At 46.5% G+C, this 21,233-nt stretch overlaps 1 protein-coding gene across 4 annotated transcripts; it reads right to left on the bottom strand.

Annotated features, from left to right (window-relative positions):
* Positions 1-497: 497 nt before the first annotated feature.
* Positions 498-20,344, bottom strand: SAP130 (Sin3A associated protein 130). 4 transcript variants are annotated; one of them, XM_030226966.2, is made up of 21 exons: positions 20,243-20,344; positions 19,642-19,758; positions 18,632-18,867; positions 17,954-18,112; positions 16,773-16,884; positions 15,157-15,281; positions 14,234-14,358; positions 13,523-13,673; positions 13,246-13,336; positions 12,861-12,965; positions 11,702-11,843; positions 11,391-11,512; positions 8,867-9,169; positions 7,733-7,910; positions 6,396-6,500; positions 5,246-5,607; positions 3,640-3,888; positions 3,138-3,263; positions 2,324-2,427; positions 1,539-1,652; positions 498-1,338 (listed from the first exon to the last, which is right to left on the bottom strand). In XM_030226966.2, exons 2-21 carry the CDS (start codon positions 19,751-19,753, stop codon positions 1,180-1,182), a joined length of 3,180 nt encoding a protein of 1,059 aa, XP_030082826.1. In that variant the 5' UTR covers positions 19,754-19,758; positions 20,243-20,344; the 3' UTR covers positions 498-1,179. The 4 variants fall into 4 exon arrangements, 3 of the variants coding, with proteins under 3 accessions (XP_030082826.1, XP_050834040.1, XP_030082827.1); XR_007778259.1 differs by lacking the exon at positions 20,243-20,344 and adding an exon at positions 1,959-2,091 and having other exon boundaries at positions 1,310-1,338; positions 19,642-19,813; XM_050978083.1 differs by lacking the exon at positions 19,642-19,758 and having other exon boundaries at positions 20,243-20,334.
* Positions 20,345-21,233: the final 889 nt, after the last annotated feature.

The following is a 21,233-nucleotide window of genomic DNA, read 5'->3' on the forward strand; positions in this document are numbered from 1 at the left end:
ATTACCATCCAAAGCTGAAACAAACTTGGTTTGGATGTGTTAAAAACACAAGAACCATGTGAATATGGACATTCTACTTACTTCTCTAATTATAAAAATCAGGAAATAAGCATTAAATACTACATTTTTAATCCAAGTTCTGAAAGAACTCCGTTCTGAATAAAGGCAAGATAACAGCACTGTAACTGGAGGAGCAAAAGAATATATTCTTAACAGAGTTAGTTCATGACACTGAAGGTTCCTGCTAAGGAGACTAAAAATGAACTATTTAGCAATTCATCTAAAATATGATGGTTAAATGCACAAGTGCATGGGGGATAATCCATATTTCATCTTTAGGACCTGAACTGGGAACTGCATTACTCACCCTCCACAGCACAGGGTGCTGGCTGGTTCCCAACAGGCTCTGTCCTCCTCTCAGGCTTCTTCCAAAGCTTCGTTTTCAAGTTTACAGCTTGAAGAGTTTCACTGGTACAAAGGTACATGAACTGCTCACATACAAAACCCTCCAATTCCTTTATTCATGTTTTCAGGATGTATGTGGTACGTACAATCAACATTACACCAGCTACAGCACCTCTTGCAAGAGGTACCTCAACACAAGTATCCCAGAGCACCAACACAGACACAGACACTATAATATCACTTTGAAATGATTTCCCCCCTCCCCCCTCCTTTTTTTTATTTTTATTTAATCTTGACAGCTAGGGCTTCTGAGCTGCTGGAGATTCTTTGTGGCAGATCCCCTAGTGCAGTGGCACTGGTGTAAGAAGGCTGCTTTAGACACTGGAAGGTCAGAATGAGAACTGAATGGGGTAACTGAAAGAAGTGCCATTTCACTGCTGGAAGCTTGGCTGCTGTCTGGGTCCATAGCTGTATGTCAGCCTCCTGGAGTCCCCTGCACAACCTCCTGCCTTACAGGCGTCTCCATACCTGACACATCAGGAGTTAAACAGTGGGACTGGAAAGATTTAAAAAGGGATGAGCCTGAGAGAAATTTTTGTTCATTATGACAAGATCAAGGACAATCCCTTCAGGTCACCAGGCTTCACGTGTCCATCTGTTCCCTAAACTCATCCTTTTTTATTCCGATGCTCTCCTTAAAAATAAACCCAAACTACAAAAAGGTTCAGCTCCGTTCTGTACACGTTCTCCATTTCCAAAGTCATTAGTCTGCATTCAAACCTTCTCCTTTCGCTTCAATTTGGACACTTTCTTGACAGTTCCATTCTTGTTTAGAAGCTTCAAAACACGATCCTTGTGATCCAAGACCTTTAGCATGGAGTCTCGAGCCTCATTGATTTGATCCATCACGAGTTTACACCTCTGCATGTTCCCCTGAAAGGAAACACGTGTCATTAACCACAGAATGCCTGCTCTGAGCAATGCCTTCCCATTTCCCTACCTGTGCCCCTTGTAACTGGTGACACAGGAAGTGAACCCACATGGGGTTTTTTAGGTGAGCTTTAGCTTTTACTAGCAGCAGTAGGATGCCTTGTAACCAGGGTATGGTTTTGGGTTTTGGCCACAGGACCTACCTGTATCAGTTCATTGATTCGATGCAGGTCATCATCGGTTGCTGCCTTTTTCTTAGGGATGAGTCCCTCCTGCAGGGCAGTCAGTCTCTCATATACATCATGCTCCAGGTTTGTCTAAAAGACATCAGCCCTTCATGAGAAGGGTCACTGCCAAGCTGGCAAACACTCGCCCATGTTAACAAAGCTACACAGAAACAGTGACAATCCATTCCCCTCTCAGCTGCTCTTGTCAGTGATTCAGAAGATGGAGCCTCTGACAAAATGTGGCACTATCATTCCTTTTAACATCCTGTTTTACAGGATTGCTCCTCTTCTGAAGAAACATGGATCCTACCACAACTGCTTCCCCTACTGCTCACAATACTATTCCAGGAATGCAGAGGTTTTGGGGAGTTTGGTGCTAAAATGCAGAGCACCTACCTCACCCCCAACCTGAAACAGAAGCATCCAGGAATGTGGATCAGTGCTGCCTCCTCAGATCAGCCGCACCATCCCAAACAGACGCTTCTTCAGACCTGTGCATCAGCAGGAGGGAGTTGCCAGTTTTGATCATCTGTACAAAATACATCAGCTCTTATGTCTGGATCAAAACCAACACTCCAAGTTTCCAAGCCACTTATGCCACATTCCTGAGAAAGGGGAAAGCATGTCCCGCTCCCTTTGGGCACTACACACCAGCTCCTTTAGGGCATCCCAGTGTACTGAGTTTGTAAGAATGTCTTCCTGTCTTACACAGCTTCATGTTCCCCCATGGTTGCAGGAAGCTCCAAGCCCCATGCACCTACCAGCTGTAGTAGCTGCGCTGCACAGAGATGGACCTTCCACCCTTGTGCACGACAGGACACTCCCTTCTGATTGGCAATCTCTTGCAGCATGGCCTTCTTCTCTTCTGTTACCAGGAAACACAAGAATACAGTACTCAAATTTCAGGAGTTGGCCAGGCCTCTCCTCTCAAACAACAGTAACCCAAATTCTGCTCTCCCTATGACCTAATAAATGACAATGAGCAGCAATTTGATTCAGACAGGAAAGTGACTTCCCATCTGCCATGTACCTGACTGCTGCTCTCACTGACTAACAGGTTATCTGTACTTTCAGAAAGAGTATATCACAACCCATTTTTTCTCATTTAAAGAATGTAGTGCTCAATGTTTCAAACACCTGGCACAAACGAGTAAATGGTACATCTTGTACTACTTTTACTCCCTCCTAGATGTATTTGCACAGTTGTGAAAACCCAGTCTGCTTAGAAATTCTAAAATACTAGCTGAAAAGTCTGGAAGACAGTATCTGATCTCTGATTTCCTTGTATTAGGTAAAAAAGTCTTCTTTAAAAGCTCATTTGTTATTTGACAAGACTAGTTCCACTAAATACAGAATGACTGTGATTAACTGCCAAGTGTTAGGTGTCCAATAAGAACACTCAGCTGCAGTCTATCACTGCAGCACGTCCCTTTTATGAAGATACCTTTTGTGAGCACGTTTCTATCACTGCTCAAAAGCAGCTCCATCAATAACCAGACCATGTTTTCATGTACAGAAGCACAGCTGACTCAGTGCAGCCTCGTTCCCCTCGCTGTGCTCCCTGCCCAGACTGACCTTTGACGCGGACGTCGCTGTACCTCTGGAAGTGGTGGTAAGCGGCTTTCCAGGGGTTGCGGTAGTGCCGCAGCAGCGTGATCGGTGGCCTGGGACGCACGGGGACGTATCTCACACCTTCCTCATCTGCAAGAGGAACCACAACTGCATTGTCATCCAGGAGAGAAAGCAGGCTGGCATCCTCAAGAACTCCAGCAGCAGGTCAGTAGGTGCTGCCTCACACAAAATGGTGTGTTGAAAAAATTCATTTTCCCTGACATTTTCCCAGCCCTACACAAAAAGTGCTGAGAAACAGATACTTGGATTCTCTATTACTCATATTTAGGAAGTGGGAATATGAAAATTCATTTTCCCAGTCCTATACAGAAAGTGGTGAGGAACAGATACTTGGATTCTCTATTACTCGTATTTAGGAAGTGGGAATGTGACAGGGTACCTTCTCTGAGAAACAAACAGAAGAGAAAATACTGAAGAATAACAAAGCCATCAGAGATGTCATTACCTATATACTCCTTTGGAGGAGACTTTCGCTTCTCTGCCTTCACCAGCAAACTCTTGGCAGTGGATTTCTCATCATCAGTGCTGTTTGTTTCCATCATGTCCCCTTCCTCTGTGGAGATGACATGCTGCTGCTTACGGGGTTTCTTCCTTGGTGAGGCACCAGGCGGCAAATCGCTTGGAGGCATGGAAAGATTGTTGGCCAGCAGTGCCAAAGATGGAGACACAGTACTTGTAGTCAAAGGAGGGACTGCTGAGAGGAAGAAAGAAGAACCCAACCATCAGCAGTGGGAAGATAAGGCACTGTTTGAACACTACCTCCAACAGCAGGTCCTGTTTCAGCACAGTGTGAGGGGTGTGATGTGTACCAACAGGCCAGATATTAAGCCAGCAGTAATTATTAGGACAAACCTCTAAGCTAAATTCTTTGTGTCTCATACACATAAAGAATGAGAGCAGAACCAATTGTCCCTCAGTTGCTTCATATTTGAAGTTTATGTCAATTCAATGTTACAAAAAGGAGTCATACTAACATCCTTCTGTGTTACTGTAAAAAAACCCTCCGTATGTACACCAGCACAGGTCACTGTCACAGTAAGCAAATCCCTACTCTCTCATGAGAGGAGAGTCAGATGGAATCAAAGCAGGACTGCAGCACTCTGCTTGCAGGGGTCTGCTTGTACAGTCAAGACTGCTGCTGTTGGTGTAGTGACACTGCTCAGCAGGTCCCTGCACCAACCAACACACCTGTGCAGCTGGCAGCAGCATGGCAGGTAATCTGAGGGAACACTCCCTGAACTTGGAAGGACAATCAGCCATGACTAAGGCTGCAGCACAAAATTTCTGGGATGTGATCTCTTGACAACTGGGCCACAAATGCCAGGAAAAGACAGAAGAGCCCCAAAGAGCTTAATGCTATGTACCCATGCTCCAGACACATCTGCAGCAGGAGTTGTTTTCTCACAGGACAGCTTCAAGGAGAGTGATAAAACCAACAGCTAAGCCTGAACTCTGAAACCCATAAATGTGGGATGCATTCCTATCACTTTGCCACTATATAGTGCCCAATAAGATCTGTAAGGATCTGAATTTACTGACCATGCCATTTGATAACAACTATGGCCAAGCTGGTTAAGTAAGGCAATATAATGAACATTTTGAAAAGTTCTAAAGAAAAATGTCCATAAATCACATAAGGGCCCTAGGAAATCCTATTGTGGCCATGAATTCCTCACATACAAGAAGGGCCACTGGACCTGAACAGTAGGATTTGTAAACAAACTGAATCCAACTGAACTCTTCCATAATATGTTGGTACCACTGCTGAGCATGAGCATTTAGGCAAAGAATTCACACAAACTCTTTGGATTTGGATCATGTGAACGTGAACAAAGCAGCCACAATAAGAAGTGATTAATAAGAAGTGATTTCATGGGAGATTAGGAAAAAGGCAAAAAAGATCTTTATAAAGCATATGGGAACTCTGATGCTCTGTGCTACCATGGAAGAGATATCCTTTCATTTTCAAGATGAAACTGTTGAAAAACCCTCCTAATTCCTCGACTGTCTCAAAAGCAAAAAACCCAACCTGATGGTTCCCAGCCACGTACCAGATACCGGCCGCATGATGTCCATAGGCTCCATTTCCTCTTTGATTTTGATCTCTGGTACCACAGGGCCCAGCACCGCTGACAGGGCCCCACTCATGGTGGATGGAGGAGCAGGAGCTGCCACGATGGTGGTGGAAGTCGGTGGAGCAGCTGCCACAGCTCCTGGGATGGTGGAGAGGGCTGCTGCAGGCTGGGAGGTGGGGCTGGCAGCTGCAATGATGGTGGGGATGGCAGAGGGGGGCTGCTGCGAGCTCGGGGGCACCGTGATGGTGGGCTGCTCGCCACCTTGGTTACACACTGCCTCCATAGACACAGGCACTGGGGTGGCCATGGACACGTGGATTTCAGGCTTTGGCTTGCCCCTGTAGCACAAATAAAAGCAGAAGTGAAGTGAACTGTATCTCAGGTTGTGAGCATGCAGCACAAAAGGAATGAGCCAAAGTGCAGTCAGATTATTCAGTTTTTCCTGCACCCACCAGGCTCAGTAAAGTGTTTAACAACAGGAGAAGGTTTAATCTCAGTTATATTTTCTCCTCCTCTCCCTTTCTAATCTGTATTGATTACAGATTAATCTAATCTTTCTATCTGCATTGATTACAGATACTACTTTTTTCCATTCACTGTGACAAACAAATCTCATGACTAATTCCAGGTAACTTCAAAATGCTTGTAAAAGGATCAAAACAGTTTTACAATGCAGCCAAGAGGAATTTTTACCCACAACTGTACTGGCCCCATCCTCTGCAGGAGCTCCTACTGTGGCTTACAGTTATAAAACAACAAATTGTAAAGCCACTGAGCTCAAGTGAAGCAGGGCAGAAGTTGCCCTGCTTCAACTTTCCCTTCCAATTTACCTTTCCTCAGCATTAATTTTCAAGTACTATAGAAAAAAGTTTTGAGGCCTATCTCCCCTTACACTAGTAGAAGGTTTTTTGTTTGTTTCTGTGAATGCTCATCACCACAGTTTTTAAAGGCAATTCCCTTAGCTTCACAAACAGCAGAACTTGTCAATGCTGTTCGAGTTTGTCACAAATTCAAAACAGATTGTTTCCCAAAGGAAAGAAAAGTGCTCCAATAGCCAAAGAACTCAAACAAATAGAATGCAACTATTTTGCTGTTCCCAAAAGTTGGCTGTTCCCAAAAGTCTTACCCAGCAGGCCTTGGTGATCCAGACGTGCTTCGCATCGTGCTCTCCACACGTGTGCTGGCCACTTCAGGTGGCTGAGGGGGAATTAAGCTTTTCCGGACTGCCAGCCTGAAAGAGACACACAGATCTAGGATCCCCACCTCCCTGGTGCAAAGACAAACACCTCTGAGAGCAAAGAAATCAGCTCTCTTACACAAACCAGGACAGGAGTTATGGCTGGAGCACTGCTCTCTGTCTTCAGTGTAACCAATTTGCTGCACAAAGAGTCTCATTTTACTTTTCAAATTAGCTATTTTATTTTCTTTTAAAATAAAAGTTGCTCTGGCCTAGTCTCACCCAATTTAGGGCTTCTCCAAGAATGCCACCTTGACTTTCATCCTGTCAGGGAGAACACTTTGCTGCAGCTGCCAGGCTCCAGCAGTGGACAAGGGGTCTGGCCATGCCACTGCTGCTTCAAGACTGAGCAAATCATCTGGAGCTAAACAGTGCTCACATGGGCAGCTGCTCCCTTTAGCTGGACCTGACTGCCAGAGCCTAGCTCCAGGACCTCAAGGCCTGAGTGTGGATATTAGGATGATAAGGCTGATTAAGATCTTTTAGACACTCTTTATTCTCCCATGGGACTAAACGTCAAACTGCTATCCAAAATAATCAACAAATTGAAATAGTCTTTAGTGATCTACCTGAGTCTTTAACTTCTCGTTCAGTTTTACAGCCTACAGCTTCTCTGCCTTAAAAAAGGTTTCCACCCACATAAAAAGTATGCAATTTTAATCTCACAGGACACATTAGTACCACACGTTTTCAGTTGCTAGCTGGGAGGAAATGCATTGTTAATTCTAAAGCTGTCTCTTGCCTCTTTATTAAGGCATTTAAAAATAGACAGGCAACATAAAATATTTTAAGAGTTTAAGTTACTCCCTCTCTTTTTCCTAATCAGATTTCACAGCAGGGTACTAATCCTATCCTTTCCACTCATCCATATATTCTTCCAAGAAAAGCACTGAAGAAAAAGCACCCAATTCTAATTTTAGCAGACTATGAACTCTTTCTTCTTATCACACACTAAGCAAGAAAGCCTCAAATCCACTTTTTCTCAAAAGGCCACTTTCAAGACCTAGGAGACAAACTGTCCTTCTTGTTTTATTATTAACACTACAGAAAACTATATCCTGCCCTGGGGGAGGAAAAGAATTGTTTCACTGATCAGCAGGTTACTTATAACCATTGCTGACTGAATAATCTGCTGGAGTATTCCTTATCTCCACTGAAATGATTCCATTTGGCTGGGCTGGACTGCACGGAAGTGGCACCCACGTGTCACCCTCAGTTCCACTCACCCGTCCGTGGCTGGTTTCTTGCGAAGGATGCTGGGGCGTGGTGAGGAGCCCTGGGCTGGAGCACTGGCACTGGCACTCTGGTTGTGGGTTTGCACAACTGTAGTTGCTGCAGATGCAGTGTTGAATGTGTTGCTAATAGGATTGGCTACAATGGTGGCTCCATCTGCCAAGACTACTGCTGGGAAGGATGGACATGGACACAGCACAGAAAAAAACAGAGAGTGGAAAGCAGCAGTTACTTAGGGGAATGTGATGACAAACAGGTGTCTGCAGAGCACATGTTGTCCATTCTCTGAGTCCCTCAGTCTCTAACTGCAGTACTTTAAGACTCCTTTATAAGCACTGCCTTTGCCACAAGCAATCTGATCACAGAACCTTCTTCAGGGAAGACAGATATTACTTCCTGCCTAACAACCACTTCTAGGGAAATTATCTTTTCCAGAAGACAAGGAAAAGGCAGAAATCACTAGGGAGATCACCAACACAATTGGGTCAACACAGCAACACTTCTGGTAGAGCCCATGTGGCAACACATGCCAGCTGTATGTAAGTGACATCAGATGTGTTTGCATTCTGACTTCTGCCAGAGCCTGTTTGGCCAACTGAGGGATGCAGAGCATGTGGACAGCCAGTAAGTCACTGTGCAGTGCCTGCCAGCTATGCAATAGCTTATTTTCTTGGATGCCATCTCCTGTTCCTCCACTAAGTTCTTGGGGCTTCATCAGACCAATCACGTATCATGCAAGATGGTTTCTGTCACAGCTCAGGATCAGGTTACCAATAGCAGAAGGTACCTGGCTGTACCCTAATTGCTCCTGGGATGCACAGCCAGAGAACATCACTCACTTGTAAATTACTTTTGCTACAAGGCCTTACTAAAGGCATTTGTTTAAGCTCAGGCACTATCAATCTTTTCCACTGAAATAACCCATCCAAGGCTACCCACATGCTCCAACTAGCAAGCTTTAAAAATAAATCCCTTCAGAAACAGCCAACAAGCATTTGCTGGGAGAATATGTGCATGGATGTATTCAGTGGCCACCTCTGGACCACAGAGACTGTAACTACACCATCAGTCACAGCCAAATGTGCAGGACAGCAGCCCAGCTGCTCTGAAGAGAGGACTTGTCTTACCTGAGGTTTTGGTGTCTCCCGGTGGCTGCTGGGCCCCGATGGGTGCCGGCTGCAGCCCCTGCGCGCCCATGGGTGCAGCAGGGTGCAGTCCTTGGGTCCCGATGGGCGCTGGCTGGATGCCCTGGGCACTGATGGGGGCAGGCTGGATGCCCTGGGCACTGATGGGGGCAGGCTGGATGCCCTGGATGTGCCGGGCGTGAGATGCATCCACTGTCATCAGCTGCATGGGGTTCAGGTGCACGGTGGAGGCCACTCCCACACCGGTCTGAGCCGTGATGGCCGAGTTGGGCGCCTGGGCTGAAACTGGAGCAGCACAGACACCTCACCAGCAGGTCATCTCAGCTCTCCCTCCCACTTCCTACTCAAATACTAACTTTTCAGAGATTATTTTTTGCTTTGAAAAATTAATTTGCCATTCCGCTTGTTGCAGTAGTAAATAGGAGAGTAAACTGTCTGCCAGAGGAATTAATTACTGTTGGTTTTAATTCAAATTTTTTATTTCTAATTGCAGCAAGAGAGAAAAAAGCAGTTTAACTCTGCTTTTATTTAGGTAGACTCAAATTACAGTCTCAAAATGCTGTGCTCTATTTTTGTTCATTATCGTATTTTACAGTGCTTGTAAGTACCAACACTTGGCATTTTTCCCTCCTTAAAAAATAGATTAAAAGTAATCAGAAACCTAAGAAATTTCTTGTGCTCTGAAGCCAACTCAACTCTGAAGTTGACCACAACCTTATCTGGCTTCAGAATAGGCCAGATATACCAGGGAGCCAGTTACAGGCTGGATCCCACAGCTCAAATGAACACAATTATCTTTCAGTGGCAGAACAATTTTCCCAACAATACATCTGCTCTAAGCAGCTCAATCATTTAAATAAATTCACAGCTCTAAATGACTGATTCCACCTTTTCAGATCCACTATACAGTGTATTACAGTTCTCCCATGCAGCACTTAAATAAAATAATACTTCTGGGCCACTTGCAGACCCTGGATCTCCAGATTTCCAGGCTCTGCAGAGCTGCACCACGATTTCTGCAGCCATGCACAGAATGCAAGAGTAAACTTGCCAACAATGGCCTTGCTTGCTAACAATGCAGAACAAGCAGGTTTTATCATTGTTACAGCATTTCCATCAAGTTCTTGTGCTGACAAGACACTCTAAAAACAGGCATCAAAAACTGAAACCAGGTGCCCAAAACTGGCTCTGTATAAAGATTGGCACATTTATTCTCTTAGTCAAAACACTGTTATTGCAAAACTTTCTATCCAACAAAATCCTTTTATGATACTAAGTAAAACACAACCACCATTTGGAAAACCAAAATTCTGCATAACTCTCCTTATCTCAGTGATCCTTTAAAAAGTCTTCTCTGAAATCCTCTGTACCCTTACCCAGCTGTGCTCAGCATAGGTGTACCTTCCTCCTCATACCCTGAATGCCACCACCAGCTGCCATAATTAATACCTTCCATGGATTCCTCAAGTCAATTTAACAAGTAAAATGTCTCTGCCAATAAATTCCTGATGAAGAATATACATCTGCATTTATACAAATGACCATTAGCCTACCAGCACCCCAATATCCCTCCAGAACTGGAACCCCTGACTGTGTGCAATTATGTTCTGTCAGGGAAGGTTTAGATTGGATAGTAGGAAAAAATTCTTCACATAGAAGGTTGTTAAGCCCTGGCACATGCTGCTCAGGGAAGTGGTGGAGTCCCCACCCCTGGCAGTATTTAAAAACATGTCACCTGGGAAGATGATTTAGTGGTGGCTTTGGGAGTGCTGGATTAATGGTTAGATTTGATGACCTTAAAGGTCTTTCTCAACCTAAAAAAACCTAGTGATTCTTTGCCTTCCTGTTCAACAAATGGGCTTTGCCACCTCCCAGTCCTTCTAAATTTCCTCTGTACTGCTCACAGGTATCATGCTGCCAGCAGACACAGATATGCCATGAAAATCCACATCGTGCATGTTCTTGCAGTTTGGATAGTGGAAATTATCCCATTATAGAGAACAGCCCTAAACAGCCTGGTAAGGTAAAAGTGTTCCAAATTTTGTCTTAGAATGACATAAGTTTGGGCTATGCATCGTTTTTTTGACTGCAAATTACTGTGACTGTTCAAATACATTAATTTCTCCATTCTTCTCAACAGAACACTAATACAACTGTGCAATGCAAATTAGCTTCTCCCTTTTGGTTCAGGTTTCTCTCTCAAACTGTACATTCACATGAAAAGATATTAAAAGAGCTTATCAGAACACCAGGGAATGAAGATGTATCAAAGAGTTGGCTTGGTTTGGAGGAGCCAAACTATTTTGATTTGTAGACTCAAAACTTTTACTTATAGACACAGAGCCCCTGGGATATCAAATATGAAACTCCTGAAAAAAACAACAAATCATCAGAGACTTTTTGTGACTAATTGTCACAGTCAAACAAAATCCTTTTAGTTCCTTCCATCACTAGAGCACATCCATAAGCTGTAAGCTCAACAAAGCCTGCCCCGAGCTGGGCTTACCTGGGTACTGGCGGATGGTGGACACAGAGCTGGTGATGGGGGTGTAGGTGTGGGCAGTCAGAGGGTAGGCAGAGGGGGGATAGGTGGGTAAGAAATACTGGAACTGGACAGGCACCGACTGCCTACAGCATCAAAGAGAGCAAGTGTTACACAGAGTCCAACAGGTAACCTCCAGTGCCCTTTAGCACTCCCTGAACTACCAAATCCCATCCTCCCCCTCAGTTTTTACAATGTTATTTCCAGCACAGCAGAACAGGGCACTCACACCCTGCTCACACACTCTCATGGGTAGAGCTGTTGGTTCTGCCCACCTGTTATCATTTCTGGTTTCCATGGCTACTGGATTTGGAGATGCCCGGTGGCTGGACAGAGGTATGAGGTTACTCCTCTCTGCTGTGTAATCAGACTGGATCCGGGGAGAAGTGTGGGTGATTTGCTGGGGAACCACTTTAGCTGCAAGAAGACAAACACATCATCAACTGACAGTCAAAGGAAAGGCTAGTAAACACTGCAAAGCAAGATCAATAACCTTGTCAAACAAAACAACCAACACTACTCCCTTCCCTCTCAACCCAAACCAACCCACCCTATCCACAAATTATTTCCTACCTACAATGGGCCAAAAGAAAAAGGAGAACAAAGCATTTCTCATCAATTTATATCAGAATGGATGGATAGTCTAAATACACATCTAAATGGTACTTGCTAATAAAGTCACTTCAGTGCTCGGATTAAGTTAATTATTTTAGGATCAGCCCAAACCATTCTGATGTCAAGAACAAGTTATCTGAGTTTTGAAAGCAAAGATCAAGGGAAATTAGCCCAAGGCAGACAAGTATCTGTGGACAGAGGTCATGAAAAGGAAGAAAACACCTACAAGAACTTTACAAGAAACACTGATGTATGAGATACAATTTCACTCCTGGGAAATTTATGGTTGGGGAAGAGATTAAAAGATTTCAAAAGAACAAGGATGTCAGCAGGAAAACAGACAAACAAAAGGAAACTTATGCAGTTCTGTAGGAAACATCTCAGGCACATTCCACATCCAGGCAAGTCAAGTTCCCACCTTTAGGCCTTTGTATTTTACATTCAAATGAACACACTAATCAAATCCAGCTAGGCTACACCTAACACCTCAAGAAGGACATGAAGTACAGAGTCAGCTATGAAAGCCATAGTCTATCACCAAGCAGTTAAAACTTTTAGAGTATCCAATGCAAGTTTTGAAATGCCAAAAGGCCCAAGTTTGTCTAAAAATTCAACAAAGTAAATGAGCCATTTTATTTCCTGCTTCTCCTAGAACCTTTCTTCCTATTATTAAAAAATATTAGAATACTAGACCTGTTAATTGGTTTCTCCCAGCCTGAGAAACCCTCCTTAATTTGCTAACATGCACAAACACTTCCAGCATGCAGAGAAAAACTGAAGCACGAATTACACATTCTTCTGAGAACTGAAATCACTCACCAACTGGGATGTTTGAGGTTGTGACAGCTGTAGCATGGGAAGAATGTGAGGGCATTGTCATGGTAACAATGGTGCTTGTAGGCGCTTGGGTGTGAGAAACAGAACCTGAAGGAAAAAAACAAACTTCATAGGAGATCTTTCTATGGAGCCCTACCATGCCAGTGTATCCACATCCTAAAGAGGGCAAAACCCCCAAACCAGACAACCTCCCTGAGGAACTCAGTAATTTCACTCCTGCAGCCTGCTCATGCATCTTCAAATGCAGTCTTTATCACAAAAAAAGATTTGCTCAAAAATGATTGGGTTCTAAATTCAAAGAAAGCCAACAAAAAGCAACAAACCCCAGCCCTCATGATGCTCCCACAACAGTATTATGAATACTCACCAGCTGTGGTGGCTGAAGCAATGGTATTCGTTGCCAAAATAGGTGCCACAGTTGCTGCTGCCACTGGAGTACCAGTACTGAAAATGGTTTTCTATGAAAAAAAAAATCTTCAAGTTAGAAGACTACTAAATTTAACACCTATATTTAGTATGGAATCACCTTGCACTGACCATACAGAACACTAATTCCTAACTCTTCTCCAAAATGCAATCTTAGCCTGCACGCTATAGGCAAGTGTGAAGAAGCAGCAGGAGGTGTTTTGCTGCCTGCAGCCTACCTGGGCCATGGTGTGGAGCTGTGGTTTCTGGGTGCCTATGGCAGGGTGCGAGGGCAGCGTGATGCGCGTGGCCGTGTCCCGCGGCTGCGCCGGCCGCTGGATGCTGATGGCTGCAGAGGGCGGGTGCTGCTGGATGGACAGCGTGGGGCGGCTGCAGAGCAAGAAAAGCAATCATCAACAAATCCTTCTGGAGACTGAGTGTGGGAGATACAACACAGGCACACTCAGCAGGCCTTATGTCCTCCCCACTGACAGCAGCGCTGCTGTCAATCACGTGGCAAAGCAACACAAGGAATTTGAGCTACACTGCTCTGTCCTCATCTGCCCTATGCACCCAGCCAGGAGTTAGGATAACTCTTATCAGCTGAACTTCACACTTTTCACTGTGTCTTCATAAAAAGTATAGACCAAATAGCCACAAGTTCCTGCAACACAAACTCTGCTGTCCAGGGAGCAGGACTACAAAAATCATTCCTTAAGGTCATTCTTTTTCATAACACAGAGCCCTTATAAAGCCCTTTCACCCTTATAAATGTGTGTAAGTTCATGCTTATACCCATTTTTATTCACAGACCCACAAGGATTTGCACTGTGCAAACATTACCATTTTCATTTTATATCCTCCCATAAGTAGAGGATTATCAGCTCAGGCTGATTAACATTTCCCCTTGCTGCAATTTCTGCCAAATACAGAGTTTCTGTAGGCTTTACCTGAGGGTTGACTCCGTGGCATGTGCTGCTGTTGTGGTTATAACAGGGGACTGAGCTCTCGTGGCTGAGACAGTTGCCACCACTGCAGGAGGAATAGTGCTTGAAGTTGTCACAGGAGGACGAGACTATTAAAAAACAAAAAAGTGTCAAAGAGAGAACATTCAGAAAGGAAATTCTGCTGTTTAGAGAACAACTAGGAATTCCTTGATTAAAACTGGCTTCCCTGCACCTCAACACTAAGTTTTGGCATTCTGAGACATTTCCAATCTTCCTGAATTGATCTGCAAGCTCCTAAGCAGAACTGTCCTGGTTTTCAAAACACATACAGCACAGGAACCAGGAAGCAACAAAGTTAACATTAAAGACCTTGAGGAAAAACCTCAAAGGTCAGTTCCCTTCAGAATGAAAAGAAAAGAAATCCCAGTACACACAAAGTTAGAGGTGATTGGGATCCTAACTGAAATCACAGTGGGAAGATGTTTAACCCTAGGGCTGAACACTAGCACTGCTGTAGGGAGACAAGATCTACCATATTCTCCTTATACAGGTACAAAAGCCAAGATATACAGAAGCATATTATAGTGAGATTTCAAAAATTCTACATCAATTAACATATTGAAAAATAAATTGACACCAGCACATTGTACTGGTCCTTTCAGACTTTAAAACTTGAGCATGTCTGAATGGAATTGTCTAAGTTTTGTCTTCCATTGGAGACAATGGAATTGTCTCCAGTTTCTAAGCACTCTGGAGCTAGATTAAAACCCACCAAGTCTATGAAGGAAACACAGCAAATAGACCTGGAAGAGAGCTGACAGTAGCTGCAGCCCAGTGCACACAAATATTAGAGGTTATACATTACAGCTGAGTGCCAGGAAGCAGTGGAGGTCAGTGATGTGCAGAGCTGCCTGGCTGCTACCTGCCTGGATTGGCTGGTGGATGATGTGCTGAACTGCTGGCTGGGCTGCAGCTGCATTTGGCAACTGCGAGGCTGGTCTCAGGACTGTGGTTACTTTAGAACTGGACATCACTGCAGCAGCTGCTGCACCTGGGGAAGAAACCAAGCACGTTAAAATTTAGCTCCATCACAACCACAGACAGACCCTGACATCAGCTGGTATTTCAGCTCTAATGCATTTCATATTCAGGGCAGTTCATGTGATGTTGGTGTAAAAATAAAGCTTTCAACAAATATACATAAGGTTTACAAAAGCATGTGTGGAGGGGTAGGTATTATTTTAAATTAGTTTGCTTTAGAAGTACTTCTTACTCCCTTATAATAGCCTTGAATTGCAAATGCCATGTTTTCTTATTCCAAGCTATGGAAGTCAGTAGAAATAATTCAGTTTGATTACTGGGCCAATGTGTAAATAAGTCATCCGATACCAGCAATGATCTCACTGCAGCTGATGAAGTTCAGAAGAAAAATACACTTGCAAAAGGAGGAAACCAAAAGAACAAGGAAACACCACACAAAACAAAACAAACAGCTACACCTCCCCTTAAAAGTACAAGACCAAAACTCCACACCATTTAAACCTGCAGCAACAGATTAATTTGTCTCCTGTCTGATGACTCCTGATCATAATAAATCACAGTAGCAGGCAAATAGCCTTGCAGTCAGATGATGGACTGGATTGTATATCTTCTGTACATGTCCTCCATTGAAATTACCTCAAAAGTTAATATTCAAACCCAGAGAAAAAAGAAAATGTATACTGAGAGTCCAAGTCTGTGGCAGCTGTCCCTCAGAATCAGGTGAAGAACACTACTGTAGCTACAGATAAACCTCCAGAGTCCTTCCACCTGCTCTAGTTAAAGAAGATTATGGTTTTGTTCACATCAATTCATTTTTCTTGAGTGAGCCAGCAAATAACATTGAGCATAAAAAGAAATAAAATGATAAATGGTACTTGGAATTCAGATCAATTTAAAGCTGAACTGCAAACCCAACCCATGAGACTTTGAAAGCAAAGCTACAGTCAGAAATCTGCAGGCTGTACTGAGCACAGGGCTGCATAAAGGGGCTGATCTCCTGTTTTACAAGCTGTAGCCTCCAAAATGCTGGGGAAAAAGAGCCTGTAGTTATCACCAGCATTTAACTCATGGGTAAATGCAAATGCACACAATATGATGTGCTAGCATGCATAACAATGCATGAGTGCTCCTGTGACAGGGGGACACAAGAATGTGGCTCACAACTGCCATAGGTGAGCAATACTTGTACATGTACATGACATTTTGCAGGGCAGGTGAATCTCTACCCATGGATGTTTTTTCTTGATTGTTTTAACAGCAAAGAATTAGAATAACAGATGTGCTGGTGTCTGCCAGCATTTTAAACACTGTCACGTGGTCCTGCCCTAAATGGCTGAAGGCAACACAATTCTTAAAAGGCCAGCAGTCACTCCCTCATGCCAGCACTTCTACCATCTGAGGGAATAGCTGCATTAGCAGTGAGGAGTTTCAGAGGTGTGGGCTAAATGCAGCACTGAGAGCCTGTGAGCAGAAGGCAGGGACAGCACAGCTTGATCTTTACCTCGGGGCAGATGAGAAGCTCCAATGTGCAGTGGAGGCCCAGGAGCACTGCTCCTGATGATGGACATCTGCACGTTGGTGGCCATGATATGATGCAAGTTACTGGGATGCCCCTGCAGAGTTCAAGAACAAAACAAGTCAGCTGAGTTGACAAAAAAATCAGTGGCCACAGAATCACCATATCTCAGCCTCAGAGACAGAAAAGAGATCCTGGAGGAATACTTGGTGTACCAAGGCTGCATGCATTAAAAGCTGAGTGGAGAAAGAGGCAGGTGCTTGTACAGGATAAAGTTACAGAGCCTGCTGACACCAGGAGATGTGAACACTTCTCTGTTTCACTGCTGTGTTTTGATGGTGGCTACTTGGGTGACAGTCACCCAGCAGCCACCCACAAACAGCTACAGAGTTGTCCCTTCTAGCACTGGTGACATCAAGGCATAGTTTCATACCACCTCTCCAATAAAGTTGAGAGAATGGTGGAAACCTGGCAAATGCTGGAACAAATTCTACTTTTTATAATTCTAGACCCCCTGGGGATAATAATGTAAGATAAATCCACTGAAATTGCTGCACATCCTTAGCCAGACTAACTCAAGTCCACCCAAAGGCACTTTACATCAAAACCCTGAGAGGTTTAGTAGTGACTGTTCTGACAAACTATTTTCAAACCAGCAGGGTTATTTTCTCCTCTAACTTGACTCTGCAGTCAAGTTAGAGGAGAAAAAAAAATTCAGGTCATTATCTACTCAGACTCCCTCAAATTTTGTCACTCCTAGTTCAGTAAGAACACTGTGCAAGCCCAGGAACTGTTCACTGGTCTCTTCTGATCTCCTCCCAGGGAAGCTGAAGAACAGTGCAATAATGAATCCAGCAGGTTCTCTACAGCAGAAATTCTCCAAGTGACACTGACACAGCAGGAGCTTTTAAGGAAAGACCCAGCTTTTGGGTATGGCTCTGCCATCACAGCCTGGCTGTGCTATCTCAGTTGGATGATCCCAACAAATCAGCAGCTTTGGAAAGAGACAGTGATAACCAAGCCTGAAGTTTAATGGTCCAAGCAGCACTGAACAGGGAAACCTGCTCTCTTTACACCCCTCCTGCTGCAAAAGCCCACCTCAGCTGTACTTGTATTGATCTGAGCATGCAGTGAGATGGAACAGAAAAGCCACCAAAAAACCAGACCTGCTGCCCACTGATGGTTGCCACAGGGATGGTTGGAGCCTGTGGTATGCTGCTTTCCATGGTCACAGTCACTTGGCCAGGGACCTTTGTGGGAGCTGAGAGAGTGGAGGGTGGAGCGGGAGCAATGGGCCGGCTGGGCATGGTGGGCTTCAAGGGAGGCTGCAAGAAATAGAAAAACAGAAACATTTACAACTTCAAATGAGAGTCCAGTGTTGAAGCAGTAATCATTCTGTGGGGTCAAAGACTGAGGAAAAAGTTTATGTAAACATGGCTTAATATTTGGAGAGGAAAGATACTGAACATCTGGTTATTCCAAACAAAGAAAGGGCATATTTGGTCCTGGAATTATGCAGGTTCTGGCATGGGTCATCAGTGGAATCTGTCAGGGCTATGGTATTGCCCTACAGACACTGGATATTACCAGTTAACTTTATATCCTGCAGAGAAAATGGAAGACTTCAGAAACTGAGTGAAATCACTGGTCTCCTCAAAGATAAACAAAATAATGCTGAAATACTAGCAAGGCCTCAGTGTATCATCTGGAACAGCCAAACCCAGAAGGCACTGCAGTTAGCAGAGCCATGCAAGGAAAGTTTTAGAATCAAAAGCAGGGAAGGTTTTGGTGTAATTCACTTTTCCTCAACTCATACAGATTGTACTGATGAATCCTCTCATTACCTTCATAAGTCCATCTGAAAAAGAAAGTGGCACAGCTGGAGTCAAATGTGCTGGTGGTGCTGTCACTGTCACTGGGGCACCAGACTGGACAGGGTGGTGCTGTGTCAGCATCTGGACCTGTGGGTATGGCCGGACCACCACGGGCTCCTGCTTCTCCTCCCGGGGCTGGATGGAGCCACTGGGGCCCATGTGCTCCCTGGGAGCAACTTCTGGCTCACGACTGGATTCGTCACTCACTAGGGAAAAACAGAGAAAAAGGTCAGAATTGTTACAGAGCTTGCTTTGGTCACCCACTATTCGATATTTCCAAGACATCGGAAATATTGAAATTAAAGAAGTTCACTGACAATAAAACATATTCCAGGGATGAAGAAACTGGGAATTCTGGCACTGCTTCCCCTCAGAAGTGATGGGCTGGGCAATGTTGGGGAACCTGGGGTCAACTGTGAGAAGTCCAACTCAATACCTTCTTTAAACACAGATTGACTAACTTTTCTTTGTGAAGTGAAAAATATTTAATTATCTAAGTAACAGCTATTAAGTCCCAGATCAAACAGCATGAAATGCACACTTAGATAAATGTGCAATATGTATTCAGATACATATCGCACATTTAATGCAATATGTATCTGAATATCGAGCAGAAGAAAAGTATAAAACCTCCTGGAAATGAAGCTGCTCCCCCAGTCACTTCTGCAAACCTGTCACCGTGGCAGGGACAGCAGGAGCTGGGATCACAATTCCCACCCCATTTCCAGCTCCACGAGATGCTGAGCGGGACAGGCACCTGCGCGCAGACACCGGGCAGCTAAGGCGCATCCCGGTTCTGCCGGAGCCGCCCTGCCTTCCCCGGTGCTCTCCGCCCGCGGAACCGCGGCAGCTTCCAGCCCGGCCCGCGGGGCCTCCTCGCTCCTCCCGCCGAGGCGGCAGAGAGTGATGGGCGGGGCGAGGTCCCCGGTATCGCTCCCCGCCCCCGGAGCCGACAGACGCGGGCTCGGGATGGCGCTTACCTGTGGCGGCGGGGGCGATAATCCCGGCCGAGCCGCTGGTGGGGATGGGCGGCGGCGCTGGTCCCAGGGCGGCGGGAGGCGCGCCCGAACGGGGGAACTGCTGCGAGCTCATGTCACCTGCGGGTGGGCAGCGCGGCCGTTATGTCGCGACACGCCCGGCCCGGCCCCGCCGTCCCCGACCTCCCTCCGTCCCTCCCGCTCTCCGGGCGCGGCCCCGCGGCCCCACCCACCCCGGCGCGCCCGCGCGGGCGGGTTCGCGCGGCGCCCGGCCAATGGCGGAGGGGCGGCGCCGGCCAATCAGCGCCCGCCCTGCGCGCCCCGCCCCGCCGCGCCGCCGCGATGGGCCGCAGGGCCCGGATGTGCCCGGCAGCGCGACGGCCCCGCCGCCTCGGGCCGGGCCGCGCCGCGCCGCGCCACTCTGCCCTGCTGCCGTCCCTTCGCGATACCCCCTCCGCGGCCCTTCCGCCGGCCGGAGGCTCGTTCCTCCCCTGCCGCCGTTGCGCTCTGAAGCGGCGGCCGCCGCCCCCTACCCGCAGCCCTTCCTCGGAGCCAGCTCCGGCCCGCAGATGTGGGTGATACCGTGCGCCGGCCGCAGCAGTACCTGTGCTCGGGGCGGTGCCGTGCGCCGGTCCCTGAGGCCGGTCGCCCCGCGTCGCCGCCGCTGCCGAGCGCCGCTTCCGCCGCTGCAGCTGCCCGCGCCCGATTGGCCCCGGCCAGCCCCGCCTACCCTGTGCTGCCGCATTTAATTGGCTGCCGAGCCCGCCCCGCGGGGCCGCCGGGAGATGTAGTCCGCTCTGGGCTTGTGGCGGGCACAGATCTCGCGAGGCGCGGGAGGGGCGGCGCTGTACCCGAGCGCGCCATTGGCCGCGCGCCTCGAGGTCTCCGAGGAGACGCGGAGTGGGCGGGACGGGCCGCGGTCACCGCCAGGCCGCCTCGGACCCGCCACTGACCCCTCGGACCCGCTTCGGCCGTCACACCGAGCTCTGCTCCCCGTTGTTGCTCTCCACACCCGGCCCAACCACCCCTCCCTACACACACTCTCCCTGAAAGTCCCCAACACCCAGTCTGGGAAGTGACAAGAGGACATGGCGCGAAGGCGTTGGGCGTCCCTGGGGAGGGCACGGAGGTACACCCAAGAACCTCCCAAAACCTCCATAATTAGGGTGGTCCCTCCCCCAAAACTCCCTGGGAGGCCGCTCAAAGTGCTCCCTCCAAGCCTGGGAAAGGACACAAGGACATGGGGGGGCTTTGGGAATCTTTGGGGCTTAGCACCTCAAACCCCCTAAAATTCGGGGATTGCCCGAAGACCCCAACCCTCATCCTGGGAAGTCACAAGGGGATATGGGCGAGGCACCCCTATCACTGGGATAGAGGGGAAAAATTAAATAATAATAATAACAAAACCCCCACAAACCTCGGAGACGATGCACATCAAAGCCCTGAGAGACCACAGTGCAGGGCTGCCCCGCCTTTGGTTACAGACACATCAGAACACCGCCATTCTTCATGATACTGTTCTCATGTTTTGAGGCTCAGAGATGAACTCAGCCAGACACCTGCCACGTTCAGACCTTTAATAATGTTTTAAAACG

Source organism: Serinus canaria, chromosome 9, assembly GCF_022539315.1.
Source record: "Serinus canaria isolate serCan28SL12 chromosome 9, serCan2020, whole genome shotgun sequence".
Taxonomy (NCBI): Eukaryota; Metazoa; Chordata; class Aves; order Passeriformes; family Fringillidae; genus Serinus; species Serinus canaria.